The 15,442-nt window shown below is 38.8% G+C and overlaps 1 protein-coding gene across 2 annotated transcripts in view; it reads left to right on the plus strand.

Moving 5' to 3' along the window:
• Nucleotides 1-15,442, plus strand: part of MGAT4A (alpha-1,3-mannosyl-glycoprotein 4-beta-N-acetylglucosaminyltransferase A) — a 123,264-nt gene that overhangs the window by 88,962 nt on the left and 18,860 nt on the right. For both annotated transcript variants that reach the window (XM_055399189.2, XM_055399191.2), the window contains exons 9-12: nt 4,965-5,079; nt 6,161-6,291; nt 9,203-9,310; nt 10,854-11,047. In XM_055399189.2, coding sequence (XP_055255164.1) covers nt 4,965-5,079; nt 6,161-6,291; nt 9,203-9,310; nt 10,854-11,047 — 548 coding nt within the window. The remainder of the gene's footprint in view (nt 1-4,964; nt 5,080-6,160; nt 6,292-9,202; nt 9,311-10,853; nt 11,048-15,442) is intronic.

Consider the following 15,442-nt stretch of genomic DNA (forward strand, 5'->3'; position numbering starts at 1 on the left):
GTGATAAAGAACCTGCCTGCAATGCAGGAGATGTGGGTTCAATCCCTGGGTCATGAAGATCTCCTGGAGAGGGAAATGGCAACCCACTCCAGTATTCTTGTCTGGGAAGGCCCATGGACAGAGGAGCCTGGTGGGCTACAGTCCAGGGAGTCACAGGGTCGGATACAACTTACTGACTAAACAACAACAATACCTAGAACAGTTTCAAAATAACAGTGTCAATTAAACTACTAAATGCAATTAAAAATCTTTTATTCTTGTTTCCCTCCCAAAGAATATACCCTGATGTGGATATATAGTCAAAATTCCATGTTTGAAAATCAGTTGATAAAATTCTTCATATTATGTGACCACGTTAATAACAACCTGATGTGAAAGTAGGTTCATTTTTTTCCGTTTGTATTCAGTGGTTAGCAGTTTTTTTTTCTTTTTTAGTTGTAAAAAGTATAATATTCCCAAATCACAACTTATATAAAACAAGATATGTTTACAGAGGCCTCCTTCTTATCCCTGTTGTCTTCCCGTGTCTCCTCCCTCCCCCATGGGCAGCCACCCGTGAGTTTTTGGTTTCTCCTTGTACATTTTAAAAATTGGGACAAAAATGTAATATTCCACCTCTTTCAGACTCTGCAGGTACATAGTGGAAAAGCAGTGTTTTACACTTTGTATTTTCACTTTCCTGTATAAATTAGTGATCCCTAATGAGGTGTATGTTAGATTTTCCAAGAGTGGGTCTTGCTGTGATGAAACATTGATGTCAGAGAAGCACATATGTTCACTGAAAGACCTATACATGAAGCTTCATAGCAGCTTCATTCATAGTAGCAAAACCTGGAAGCAACCCGTATGTTCTTTGGCAGGTGACTGGTTCAACAAACTGTGGTGCCTCCATACTAGGGACTGTCAACTAATGCAAAGAGAAGAACTGTGATACATGGCATTTTGGATCTCAGGGGAATTATGCTCAGTTTAAAAACCCAGTTTTTGGACTTACCTGGTGGCTTGGTGGTAAAGAATCTGCCCGCCAGTGCAGGATACACAAGTTCAATTCCTGATCTGGGAGGATCCCACCTGCTGCAGAGCGACTAAGCCTGCCTGCTGCAACTACTGAGCCTGTGCTCTAGAGCCGGTGAGCCACTGCTCCTGAGCCAGTGTGCCACAGCTCCTGAAGCCCATTCTCTGCCACAAGAGAAACCACTGCAATGAGAGACCCGTGCACCACAATTAGAGGAGTCGCACAACCAGAGAAAAGCTTGCACAGCAGCGAAGACCCAGCACAGCCAAAAATAAGTAAAGTAATAAAAATCCAGTCTCTATTAAAATTTTTATTTATTTATTAAAAAAAATATGTTTGGCTGCACCCTGTTGGGTGTGGGATCCTAGTTCCCCAACCAGGGATCAGATCCACACCCCCTGCATTGGAAGGTGGAATCTTAGCCACTGAACCACCAGGGAAGTCCTTATACAGCTTTCTTGAAATGACAAAATTATGGAGATGGAGAACAGACTCTTGGTTTCCAGAGGCCTGGAAGTCGGGAAGGGAGGGGGAGGTGGCTGTGAATATAAAGAGTAGCGTGAGAATCCCTGTGATGGAACTGTCCTGAATCCCAGCTCTAGTGGTGCTCCTGCAGACAGACACACACATGTTCAGATTGCATGGAACTAAACACAGAGACACACAAACCACACACACAACTAAGTCTGTGTGAAACTGGTGAGATTTGAATAAGGTGGGTGAATTGTGTCAGAGTCAATTTACTGATGGTGATATCATCCTGTAGTTACATCAGAAGATGTATATTGGGACTATTTGGGGTCTCTCTGTGTTATTTATTCATAGCTCTATATGATATACAATTATCTTTAAAAGTCCTTTTAGAAAGCAAAGTTGTTTGCTGAGAGTGGAACAAAGCAATATTTCTAATTTAATATAAAAGTGAACTTTTCTGTGATAGCCAAGTTTCAGTTCAGTTCAGTTACTCAGTCGTGTCCGACTCTTTGTGACCCCATGAATCGCAGCACGCCAGGCCTCCCTGTCCATCACCAACTCCCAGAGTTCACTCAAACTCATGTCCATAGAGTCGGTGATGCCATCCAGCCATCTCATTCTCTGTCGTCCCCTTCTCCTCCTGCCCCCAATCCCTCCCACCATCAGGGTCTTTTCCAGTGAGTCAACTCGTCTCATCAGGTGGCCAAAGTATTGGAGTTTCAGCTTCAGTATCAGTCCTTCCAATGAACACCCAGGATTGATCTTTAGAATGGACTGGTTGGATCTCCTTGCAGTCCAAGGGACTCTCGAGAGTCTTCTCCAGCACCACAGGTCAAAAGCATCAATTCTTCGGTGCTCAGCTTTCTTCACAGTCCAACTCTCACATCCATACATGACTACTGGAAAAAACATAGCCTGGACTAGATGGACTTTTGTTGGCAAAGTAATGTCTCTGCTTTTTAATATGCTATCTAGGTTGGTCATAAGTTTCCTTCCAAGGAGTAAGTGTCTTTTAATTTCATGGCTGCAATCACTATCTGCAGTGATTTTGGAGCCCAAAAAAATAAAACCTGTCACTGTTTCCACTGTTTCCCCGTCTATTTCCCATGAAGTGATGGAACCGGATGCCATGATCTTAGTTTCCTGAATGTTGAGCTTTAAGTCAACTTTTTCACTCTCCTCTTTCACTTTCATCAAGAGGCTTTTTAGTTCCTCTTTACTTTCTGCCATAAGGGTGGTGTCATCTGCATATCTGAGGTTATTGATATTTCTCCTAGCAATCCTGATTCCAGCTTGTGCTTCTTCCAGCCCAGCGTTTCTCATGATGTACTCTGCATAGAAGTTAAATAAGCAGGGTGACAGTATACAGCCTTGACGTACTCCTTTTCCTATTTGGAACCAGTCTGTTGTTCCATGTCCAGTTCTAACTGTTGCTTCCTAACCTGCATATAGGTTTCTCAAGAGGCAGGTCAGGTGGTCTGGTATTCCCCTCTCTAAATTCTGAAAGAGATAGCCAAGTTTAGTGTACTGAATGTAAATAGGCATTTAATTATTTCATCTACACTTCTGTATATTTCAGTCAGTACCAAGCCTGTTTTTTTATCTGCTTGTTGGGAAAACTTTGGATTGCCTGGCATTTGGGGTCATCTTTTCTTTGGGCATCCGCAGTCAATGTTTGGTGTGAGCGTGGACCTCTCTGGGAGAGTAAGGTTAAGTGCTAGTGGGAACTCTGTGCCCTGTCTGGTTTTCCCTCAGGCTTCCTTCCCTACAAGCTCTGAGTGTATAAAACTTGTCTTTTTGTTTACTGATGAGTTCCCAGGCTTTAGGATTGTGTCTGGAACATAATCAAAGCTCTGTAAATACTGGTGAGTCAAAATTGTATGCATGTGTGCTAAGTCACTTCAGTCATGTCCAAGCTCCTCTGTTCGTGGGATTCTCCAGGCATGAATACTGGAGTCAGTTGCCATGCCCTCCTCCAGGGATCTTCCCGACCCTGAGATGGAACCCACATCACTTAAATCTCCTGCATTGGCAGGCAGGTTCTTTACCATTGTGCCACCTGGGAAGCCCCAGTCAAAATCATGCCTTTCCAAATACGGCAACTGTTTCTTCACAGACAGGAAGAAAGCTTATAGGACTCAAATCTATGAAAACCCAAATACTGAAATAAGTAAAAATTACTTGGCAGATAACTGGAAATGATAACGTGTCATTAGAAAAAGGAAGAGTTTTCCTGGGATATTAAAGTCATCGTGGTAAAGAATATTTTTAAAAGAATGTATGCATAGGTTAAAAAAAATCATCTTGTGACTTTAAAATTCTCTGAACATTTTGGGGGAAGAAGTCTTTGCAGACACTCATGAGCCTCGATCTCTGTCAACTCCCTGTTGAACTGATAAACTTGCCAGTAACACACGTGGTGATGGCAGAGCACATGGGGTCAGCGGCTGCATTGAGTTGCGTTGCTACAGCTATTTAATAATTTCGAGGCTATCTTTTAAAATATAAAAAGAGAACTTGTAGGAACCAATTCTACAGAAATGAATAGCACTGATGAGAAGTGTAAGCATTGTTTGCATTGACAAAGAATGAGAAACAGCCTGGGTGTCTGCCTGTGAACAAACAGATGTTTTGTCCGTGGATCCCTGCAGATAGTATAAATCTGTTAAAGAGACTGCTTTCAGTATATACTTATTAACCTGGAAAGATATTCATGATATATTGGGAGGAAAAAATCCAGTCTAATAAAAACCTGAAGGTGGGTGGGAACCTTCGGGTAGGTTTGCCTGTCCTCTCTCCCTGTGTTGTGTGCGCGTTCCAAAGGTGTCCAGTGGGTGCACACCCAACCTTGGACTGGAGTCGCCTCCGCTAGAAGGGTGGAGGGCAAAGAAGGAAAACTAGGTGTTTGGCTTGTTTAATGACTTGTTACATGTATTATGCAAAAAGCAAAAAAAAAAAAGAAAAATTTAAAAGGCCTGTAGAATAATTTTCCTTTGAAAAGAAAACAGGTTAATGTGAAATCCCTATTGGAAGCCATAAAAGGGCCAAAATGAGTAATTCATGGAATGTTTTGTAATTTCTCATGGTGAGGGAGTGGTTTTATTGATTTGCTATGAGCATCTGCCATTTTATTTTCTTCATTTCCCTTTAATAAAATTTCTTTTTATTTTTTAGTTTTTTTCCTTTTAATTTTATTATTTTTTAAAATTATTATTATTATTTTGGGCCACACTACGAGGCATGTGGGATCTTCCCCGACCAGGGATATAACCTGGGTCCCCTGAATTGGGAACTCAGAGTCTTAACTACTGGACCACCAGGAAAATCCTAAAATTTATTTTTATTTTCATCATTTTTGACCGTTGTTTTCTTGGTTGTCATTATAAAAGTGTGCTTGAGTATTTCCAAAGAGTGTCCCATCTAAATCTTCCCTTCTCTTTCTGGTTCATTAATATGATTATTCAACTTTCTTTAGCTTGAAGATGATATTATTGTCAAGCAGAATTACTTTAACACCATAAAAAATTTTGCACTTCAACTTTCTTCTGAGGAATGGATGATACTTGAGTTCTCCCAGCTGGGATTCATTGGTAAGAAAAGTGGCAGATTTATTTACTTTTCAGAAATAACTGATTCTTAGAATCTTGGACTGATTTTTCACCTTAAAAAGATTGTCTCTTTTTTTCTCTGGAAAGGGATTGCTTTTAAAGAAATTTACTAATAACTTAAGTAGTTATGATAACTACCTAATAAGTTAGGCAGACTTCCATGTATAAAATGTTGAAGTCACCTCAGAGTAGTATTTGGAGAGGTCTCACATGGCAGTATTTACTCTGGAGTTCTACAAGGCAGCCCTGCTGACTTTCCATGCTGACTGAACCAGTCAGGGTCCTTGGGAGTACGTCTGGTTCCTTCTCTGATGCCTTCAGTTCCTGTTTTAAAGCCCAGAGCTTTTGCAAGATTGAGGTCCTTTTAAAAAGAATGCTGCATTAATGGCTTTTTAATAGGAATTCCTGGTATTCAGTGTAGTACATGAAGTTCTTGTTCAGTCATTAATTTGTATTCATGGGCGCTTTCATGGACTAGTCAGGGTGCTTATTTTAAAAGTTTTTTTTTATTAAAATTCCTAAATCATCCAACTAAAGAGGATATGTTTAAAGTTGAAGATTGAAGGAAATTTATGGGTTTTTAGAAAACACCCCAGAGAGTAATATTTCACTTCCTATAATGCTTTAAATCTGTAAATATTAGAGGCTGAGTCTTTGACCTTGTTGATCATTTATCTCAAAACTCAAAAAATATTTGTGAAGGTTTCAGTGAAGACAGAATTAGGAGTCCTTGTGTTTTGCTTTTATTAATTTAGTTAAAATTTTGTTTAGACTTAAACTTAAGTTCCTTTTTTATGAGAAGCAGTTTAATGAGACATGAAGGAAACATCTCCAATCTCTTCTTGAGTCCTCTGAGCTGGTGGTGGTATGATTGATTTTGTAGTAGAGAAAATCAAGAGTTCCATTTATATCAGGTGACAACTAAACTTAGCTATTATTAACAATTATTCATAATGATTTATAGTTGAAAGCACAAACTTCAGTGTATTTGTTGCATGGACTTCACTCGTTGAATTGATGGTTGGCTTCTTATTATAGTTACTGATTGGGAGTATCTTTTCAGGTAAAATGTTTCAAGCACCCGACCTCACTCTGATTGTGGAATTCATATTTATGTTCTATAAGGAGAAACCCATTGACTGGCTCTTGGACCATATTCTATGGGTGAAAGTCTGCAACCCTGAAAAAGATGCAGTAAGTCTTATTTCTTAAGAGAATGGAACAGGCTTATTTTATGTATTTAGTGAAAGTGATGACTTCTAGGGAAGCAGATTTTGTAAAGGAACAGTTAAATAGGTAGCTGAAAACAGTGCTTGTAAGCTATTGTTGCATTCTCTCTCTTTAAAAAAAAAATAACCGCTTTCTTAGAGCAACTCATAGAATGTAGCGAAATAACAGAGTGCCTACTTTCCAACAATTACTGAAGATAGAAATTGATTCAATCAACTCATTTTTATGATGTAAGCCCATACCTGTATTTTCCTTGTGGATTTACAGGAATTTTTACTGTGGGACACAGAACCGTTAATGTCATCTTTACATTAGTACAACATACTTGCATTTAATTGCTTCCATGCAGTTTTATATAATACGTGGTTAGGTTCTATAATGAGCTTGTGAGGTGAAAGTCTCTGAAAATAAAAATTAAAACCATGAAGACCCATTCTTTCACTCTTCTCTCTGTGGCCCATAGTATGTCAGTTGCTTCCACTAGGATGTCGAGGAAGCTGTCACCATGTGCTTGCTTGCCCCAGAATCAGTCCCTTTGAGGGTGGTCTAGGAGACTCTTCCAAGCATTAACTCTTATTTCACTAAGCGTAATACGCTCAAGGGCCACCCTTGCTGTTGCAAATGAAAAGATTTCATCTTTTATATGTCTGAGGAGTAGTCCATTTGTGTATGTGTATACACAGCACATCTTTACCCATTCATCCATTGATGGGTACTTAGGTTACTTCCATGTCACGCCTATTGTAAATAATGTGATGAGCATAGGGCTGCCTCTGCTTTTGCTGATGAGTGTTTTTTTGTTCTTTGGATAAATACCCAGAAATGGGATAGCTGAGTCACATGGAACTTCTATTGTTAATTTTTTGAGCAGTCTCCATACTGTTTCCATAGTTGGTGCACCAATTTACATTCCCACCAGTAGCACCAAATAAAAGCATGTAGATACAGAAGGCAATGGCAAGCCACTCCAGTACTCTTGCATAGAAAATCCCATGGACGGCGGAGCCTGGTAGGCTGCAGTCCATGGGGTCGCTACGAGTCAGACATGACTGAGCGACTTCACTTTCACTTTTCACTTTCACACATTGGAGGAGGAAATAGCCTGGTGGGCTTCCATCTATGGGGTCACACAGAGTCGGACACGACTGAAGTGACTTAGCAGAAGCAGCAGCAGCAGATACAGAAAAGAGAGGAGTGGTTACCAGACGGGCAAGGGCCGGGGGTGAGGGGAGGTGAGATAGTGGAAATATAATGTTCATGTATGAAACTTATATTATAGACTGGTGTCACTGTAAAAAACAATTCACACATTCTTCCGAAGGCTTATGGACCTGCTCTGACTCTTCAGGCCCAAATGTGTTATCTGTTTGCCTGTGTGTTGAGTGATGGGCTTGGCCTCAGGCCCTGCTCCCTCCACCCGCCCCACCACCCTCCTCTGCCCACCCCTCCCCGTCCTCTCCTCCCTCCCCTCCCTGTCCTCTCCTTCCTCGTGACTCTTGTGTTTGTGTAAAAAAAAATTCTAATGTTTGTGTAAATAAAATTTATTTTTATAATTTATAAAATTATTTTATAATTCCAAAATAAAATTTTATTAATTTTAATCAATAATAAATGTTATTTATTTTATTAAACATATAAATTTTAATAATAATTTATAAAATTAAAATATGTAAGTAAAAATTTATAAGGTTTTATCTTATAAAATGTTTGTATATAAGCATTTTGTATAAAATGTTGTATATAAACATTTTGTATAAAATATTTATAAAATGTTTGTATATGTTCACCTCTACTCTCCCATTAGCAATAATGCTAATGAAGTAAAGCTCTTGAGAAAAATTATAAAATGTTTGTATATAAACATTTTGTATAAAATGTTGTATATAAACATTTTGTATAAAATGTTGTATATAAACATTTTGTATAAAATGTTGTATATAAACATTTTGTATAAAATGTTGTATATAAACATTTTGTATAAAATGTTGTATATAAACATTTTGTATAAAATGTTGTATATAAACATTTTGTATAAAATGTTTATAAAATGTTTGTATATGTTCACCTCTACTCTCCCGTTAGCAATAATGCTAATGAAGTAAAGCTCTTGAGAAAAATTAGGCATTTTAACACCCAGAAAATTATCAGAGGCTTTTCAAAACAAAATGCCTTATACATTTGTCTTCTTCACTATGTTCTTGACCCAAAACTTATTAAAAGTCATTGAAAATGGAAGTTTATACAACTCTTCAGGACACACCTGTCCTGAAGCACTGAGCTAGTGAACACGTGGGAGCCCGGCCAGCACTCTGGGTCCGCCAGGTGTGATCACCATGACGGCAGCTTGCAGTCTGAAGTCTGGGCCACGGGATACTTGGAGCTGAAATGCAGGTGTCCCTCGGCTGTGTCGAGATGGATTTGTCTGTTTTGCCTCAGTTTCCTTGCTTGTAGTCTACTTACTGTCTCCCATTTCACATTGCTTTGATGCAACAAAATGGGCCTTACCTGCAAATTCTTCATTGTATTGTTTTGTGTAGCTATTTTGGGTATTTGAACCAAGCCTTTAGGGTTGGTGCATTTTAATATTAAAAGCCAAATTGATATTGACACTTTGTAAAAGGTGGTTGAAATTAAATCCTTATCTCTTCCTTTAGAAGTGCTTATGTTAAATTTCTCTTTCATGTCTATTTATCAAGTTGGTAGAAAATCTATTAACTTCTCCATAAGGACCCTAAAAAGAAAACATGATTTGGAATTATGAGATGCAATTGGGTTTTCTTTTTAATATTTACTCTTCTAAAGGATGTCTCAGCTTTCAGAGGAGGACAAGATGTCACTTTGTAATGTAACACTAACATTCCTCTTTAATATTTAGAAACACTGTGATCGACAGAAGGCAAATCTGCGAATTCGTTTCAGACCGTCCCTTTTCCAACATGTTGGTTTGCATTCTTCACTCACAGGAAAAATTCAGAAACTCACGGTTAGTGATTTAATTTTATTTCTCTCATGCACAGACAATTTGCTATTTAATATATAATCATTGTTCTTCTTAAATATAAATAAGCTGTATGTTATAGCTGATTCACTGTTGTACAGCAGAAACTAACACACATTTTAAAGCAGTTATACTCCAATTAAAAAAAAAAAAGCAGAAAACTAATAAGGACCTACTGTATGGATCATGGAGAAAGTAAGAGAGTTCCAGAAAAACATCTATTTCTGCTTCATTGACTATGCCAAAGCCTTTGACTGCGTGGATCACAATAAACTGTGGAAAATTCTGAAAGAGATGGGAATACCAGACCACCTGACCTGCCTCTTGAGAAACCTGTATGCAGGTCAGGAAGCAACAGTCAAAACTGTACATGGAACAACAGACTGGTTCCAAATAGGAAAAGGAGTACATCAAGGTTGTATATTGTCACCCTGCTTATTTAACTTATATTCAGAGTTACATCATGAGGAACGCTGGGCTGGAAGAAGCACAAGCTGGAATCAAGATTGCTGGGAGAAATACCAGTAACCTCAGATATGCAGATGACACCACCCTTATGGCAGAAAGTGAAGACGAACTCAAAAGCCTCTTGATGAAAGTGAAAGAGGAGAGTGAAAAAGTTGGCTTAAAGCTCAACATTCAGAAAACAAAGATCATGGCATCTGGTCCCATCACTTCATGGGAAATAGATGGGGAAACAGTGGAAATAGTGTCAGGCTTTATTTTTTTGGGCTCCAAAAATTGATTGCAGCCATGAAATTAAAAGATGCTTAATCCTTGGAAGGAAAGTTATGACCAAACTAGATAGCATTTTAAAAAGCAGAGACATTACTTTGCCAACCAAGGTCCATCTAGTCAAGGCTATGGTTTTTCCAGTGGTCATGTATGGATGTGAGAGTTGGACTGTGAAGAAAGCTGAGCGCCGAGGAATTGATGCTTTTGAACTGTGGTGCTGGAGAATATTCTTGAGAGTCCCTTGGACTGCAAGGAGATCCAACCAGTCCATTCTAAAGGAGATCAATCCTGGGTGTTCACTGGAAGGACTGATGCTAAAGCTGAAACTCCAGTACTTTGGCTATCTCATGCGACGAGCTGACTCACTGGAAAAGACTCTGATGCTGGGAAGGTTGGGGGCGGGAGGAGAAGGGGACGACAGAGGATGAGATGGCTGGATGGCATCACCAGCTCGATGGACATGAGTTTGGGTGAACTCCGGGAGTTGGTGATGGACAGGGAGGCCTGGCGTGCTGTGATTCATGGGGTCGCAAAGTGTCGGTCACGACTACGTGACTGAACTGAACTGAACTGTATGGCATAGGGAGCTCTATCCAATATTCTATAATGGCTTACATAGGAAAAGAATCTGAAAAGAAGTGGATATATGTATATGCATAATTGACTTACTTTGCTGAAACTAACACAACATTGTAAATCAACTATACTCCAATAAAAAATAAAAGAAGCGATTCTGAACAAATAAAAAAATAAGCTGTATGTTGTTTAATAGCATATATGTCTTTCCTCCTAGGATAAAGATTATATGAAACCATTACTGCTCAAAATCCATGTAAACCCCCCTGCAGAGGTATCTACTTCTTTGAAGGTCTACCAAGGTCATACACTGGAGAAAACTTACATGGGTGAGGACTTCTTCTGGGCTATAACCCCAGTAGCTGGAGACTACATCCTATTTAAATTCGACAAGCCAGTCAATGTGGAAAGGTAGGTCCTTATCGAAATAAAATTTGATCTTACAGTTTAGACCTTTTCTTCACAATGTGATTTATGGTAGAATTTTTTTTATATGTAACACATATAAGGAATCAATGAGTCCTAAATGTTAGATTATAAAATATGTGGGGTTTCCCAGGTGGCGCAGTTAATAATTCTCCTGCTAAGGCGGGAGATGTAAAAGATGAAGATTCGATCCTTGGGTCAGGAAGATCCCGTGTAGAAGGAAATGGGACTCACTCCAGTATTCTTACCTGGAGAATTCCATGGCCAGAGGAGCCTGGCTGGCTGCAGTCCATGGGTTCGCAGAGAGCAGAACATGACTAAGTGACTGAGCACTGAGGCACTCACATAAAATACATTTCCTGCAACTCAGTAATATCATGGGTGGGTTGCTTCCATATAGAACACCGGCATTTAGTATGTTAGATAAATTCTGTTGGTATTTCTGAAAGTATATTTAGTATAGATTTTTTAAAATATACTTGTTTTTATTTATTAACTTACTTGGTCCCACTGGGTCTTAGTTGCAGCATGCAGGGTCTTTTAGTTGTGGCCTGTGGAATTGTAGGGAGCGTGCAGTCTTAACTGTTGTACTACCAGGAAAGTCCCTAGTAGAGATTTCTAATACTTTTATATAGAACTCTTCCTCAGAATCTCCAATTAGTTTTCCTGCCCTTACCTTAGAATATCCCTTAAGATTTGACCGTGAGCTGGTGGACGGCCCAGCAACTGGCTGAAATGATAATTTTAGCAGAGTATGACTATTCCTAGGTAGTGATTTTGCAAGTGCTGGATGACTTTTAGTATGTGCCATGGAGGAATTTACAACCCTTTTCTCTTTTTTTAAAATTAGAAGATAATTATTTTACAATATTGTAATAGTTTTTGCCATACATCAGCATGAATCAGCGTCAGGTATATATGTGTCCCCTCCCTCTTGAACACCCCTCTCCCCATCCCACCCCACCCCTCCAGGCTGTCACGGAGCACTGGCTTTGGGTTCCCTGCATCATACATTGAACTCCCACTGGCTGTCTGTTTTACATATGGTAATGTATATGTTTCAGTGCTATTTCTCTCATTTCATCCCACTCTCTCCTTCCCCCACTGTGTCCAAAATGTCTGTGTCTCCTTTGCTGACTTGCAAGTAGGATTGTCAGTACTATCTTTTTAGATTCGTATGTATGCATTAATATACGATATTTGTCTTTTACTTCCTGACTTCTTTCCCTGTGTATAATAGGCTCTAGGTTCATCCGCCTCATTAGAACTGACTCAAATGCGTTCCTTTCTAAGGCTGAGTAATAATCTGTTGTGTATATGGACCACAACTTCCTTATCCATTCATCTGCTGGTGGACATCTAGGTTGCTACCATGTCCTCCCTATTGTAAATTGTGCTGCAGTGAACATTGGGGTCTATGTGTCTTACAACCCTTTTCTGTGATTTGGGGTTTATGTTCACTTTGAAAAAGTTGGGGCTTTTTCCTTCCCATTTTTCACCTAACAGTCACAATTCCTTCAGTCTTTCCCCTGTTTGGGGTGTGTTCCCCAGACTGTCTGTGCCATACTTACATATAATCCCGAAAATAGAATATAATTTCCTAGCCTGTGGCATATGGTGTTACGTGTTTTCCTGTGAAGGCTGTTTGATTTTTGGAATTTGTCAAATATTTGACCACCTTAACAATTCTTTTTCAGGTGATCAGTAACAATGCATAGCTACATGTAAAGCTGTTAATTTTCTTTTCTTACTCTAAGCTGATTCTAAAGAGGGATTTAAGCATAAAAATGTTATAAGCATTGGGAAAATCACTGGCAAAACATATTAAACTTATGAGTAATATTTTTCACTTATATGAGTATTTAATATTCATTTTATTGTTATTTAATGTTTATTTTATACTGTATAGTGGAACTCTGCCCTGAGAGGTATTGTTAACCACATTTTCATGAGTCATCCTAGAATTAGAAACAACAGTTTTCACTTCAACAAGAATAGCCTGAAACCAATTTATGGGTTTATTTTTAGCACATAAAAACAGTTCCATCAAAGAATCTGCTAAAGAGCTCGTATATTGGAGATCAAACTTAGTAACAAATATATTTACAGTAAACCTCTGTGAAGTAATATTTATGATGACTCTATTGCAGGCACTTTCCTAGTGAAACACAAGTCTTCTAAAATTACAGTATATAAGAATTTTCTTGACCTTCCTAGGACAGAAAAAAGGGATTACTTGATTTTTGGCATAATTCAGTCGCTGAGAGGGGAAGTAGCAAAATTTATTAATACAGAAATGAAGTGTTAAAAATATTCTTTCTATAACATATGTGTGCATTATAAAAAAATTTTAAAGTGTGAAAATGAGGAAAGGGACTTCCTTGATGGCCCAGTGGTTAAGATTTTGCCTTGTAATGCAGGGGATGTGGGTTGGATCCCTGGTCAGGCAGCTAAGATCCCACAAGCTCTATGACCAAAAAGCATAAAACAGAGGCAATACTATAACAAACTCAATAAAGACTAAAAAATGGTTCACATAAAAAAAAATCTTAAAATATCCTGAGGAAAAAATCATAACCCCAAGGAAACCATTATGACCATATTGGCACCTTTTTTTCTTGGTAATTCTGTGTATTTTCGAACTTAAGACCATGGTCTACATGTAGTTTTGTATCTTACATTTTCCATTATACTCTGTTGTGACTCACAAGTATTGAGTTGGTCCAAAAGTTCATTCAGGTTTTCCCATAGCATCTTACAGGAGAACCCAAACGAACTTTTAGGCCAATCCAGTAGTTTGATGACTGCACAGTCTCTCGTTGTGTGGTTCTACCATCGTGTACGTCTTCCAGTGTTAAACTTTTTAGGTGGTATGGAGGTTTTCACTATAAATAATTACATAGGGAACATTCAGAATCAGTCTGTCTTAACTCCAGATTATATTCATGGGCTCTTTTCTAAAAAGTGGCTTCCCCGTCCCATGATTGGCATCTATAGCTGAGTTATTTAATGGCCTGTGGTTATATGACATTCTGAGTCAAAGATGCCTTTAAAAAATTGTATCTCATTTGGGAACTCTGGGAGTTAGTTTTAGTATATTTAGCTTAGAAGCAGCTTCTTATTAGGGTCCCCTGGTCTGTGTGACATTTGAAAACCAAATTCTTGCCCACAAATACCATACTATAAGGGTATCATAACTATTCTGTGACTATTACTCACTATTTTTAACATATAAGGTAGTTTTAGTCAATTCTCAGGAACTTTCTGGTATAGCTGTGTGAGTTAGATGGAAATAGCTGATTGTATTGAGGAAACATGGGCTCAGAAAACTTAATGAAACTTGCACAAGGTGAGAATTCTCGGAGATGAGAGATCCAGGGAGGAACTTCTGACTCCTTAGCATGAGCTTTTAACAACTGAACTTCACTAAGTGAACTCAAGTCTTAGGTTTAGGCTTAGATATGCCTTGCACCCCATCCAGCTCCCACCCTCTCTCACACACTTTGCACGTACACACTAGTTTTCAAAGTATCAAAACACTAGAACATTATACCCAGAGAGTATTTGAAATGGTTGGGTGGTATCATCAACTCAACGGACATGGGTTTGAGCAAACTCTAGGAGATACTGAAGGGCAGGGAAACCTGCTGTGCTGCAGTCCATGAGGTTGCAAACAGGACTTAGCAATTAAACAACAATATCATGTAATCAGTCATGATATTCAAAGATTTGTTAATGTTGACAAATGGAGTGATTCTGATATTTGGAATTGGTTAATTCACTTTATCTGTCCATACCAAAATTTTTATATTGGCTAAAACTAGTCTCTGAACTTCCCACAACTACTTGCTGTCCTAGTGAACGTTTTGTCTGATACAAGATCCAGTAGTGGGACTTCCCTGGTGGTCCAGTGGTTTAAGAGTTCATCTTGCAAGGCAGGGGACACAGATTTGAACCCTGGTCAGGGAACTAAGATCCCATGTGCTGTGGGGCAGCTAAGCCTGCGTACCACAGCTACTGAGGCTGCGTGCCACAATGAGCGATCCTCCATGCTGCAGCTAAGGCCCAATGCAGCCAAATAAATATAGAAAAAAAGATACAGTAGTGTTCTATAGCGGCTACAATTGTCATTTACCATCAGGAAGTTTATATATTTAAAGCAGTGTAAACAGCAACAAAAAACTGTCATCATTTTTTTTTTTGTCTGTTAAGTGCATTATTATGTTAGCAGTAAGCATGCCCCTCTGACAGAGGAGTTGACGTATCCTCCTCAGTTTTTTAATATCCATGCAGCTATTCAGAACACATGATGTATAATTACAAACTCTAGTGTCGACCTTATGCTAAGGTAAAGGCCATCTTCCTGAATCTTCGTCAAGT

Source organism: Moschus berezovskii, chromosome 11 (assembly GCF_049115385.1).
Source record: "Moschus berezovskii isolate FMDL1 chromosome 11, NW_MosBer_1.0, whole genome shotgun sequence".
Lineage (NCBI taxonomy): Eukaryota > Metazoa > Chordata > Mammalia > Artiodactyla > Moschidae > Moschus > Moschus berezovskii.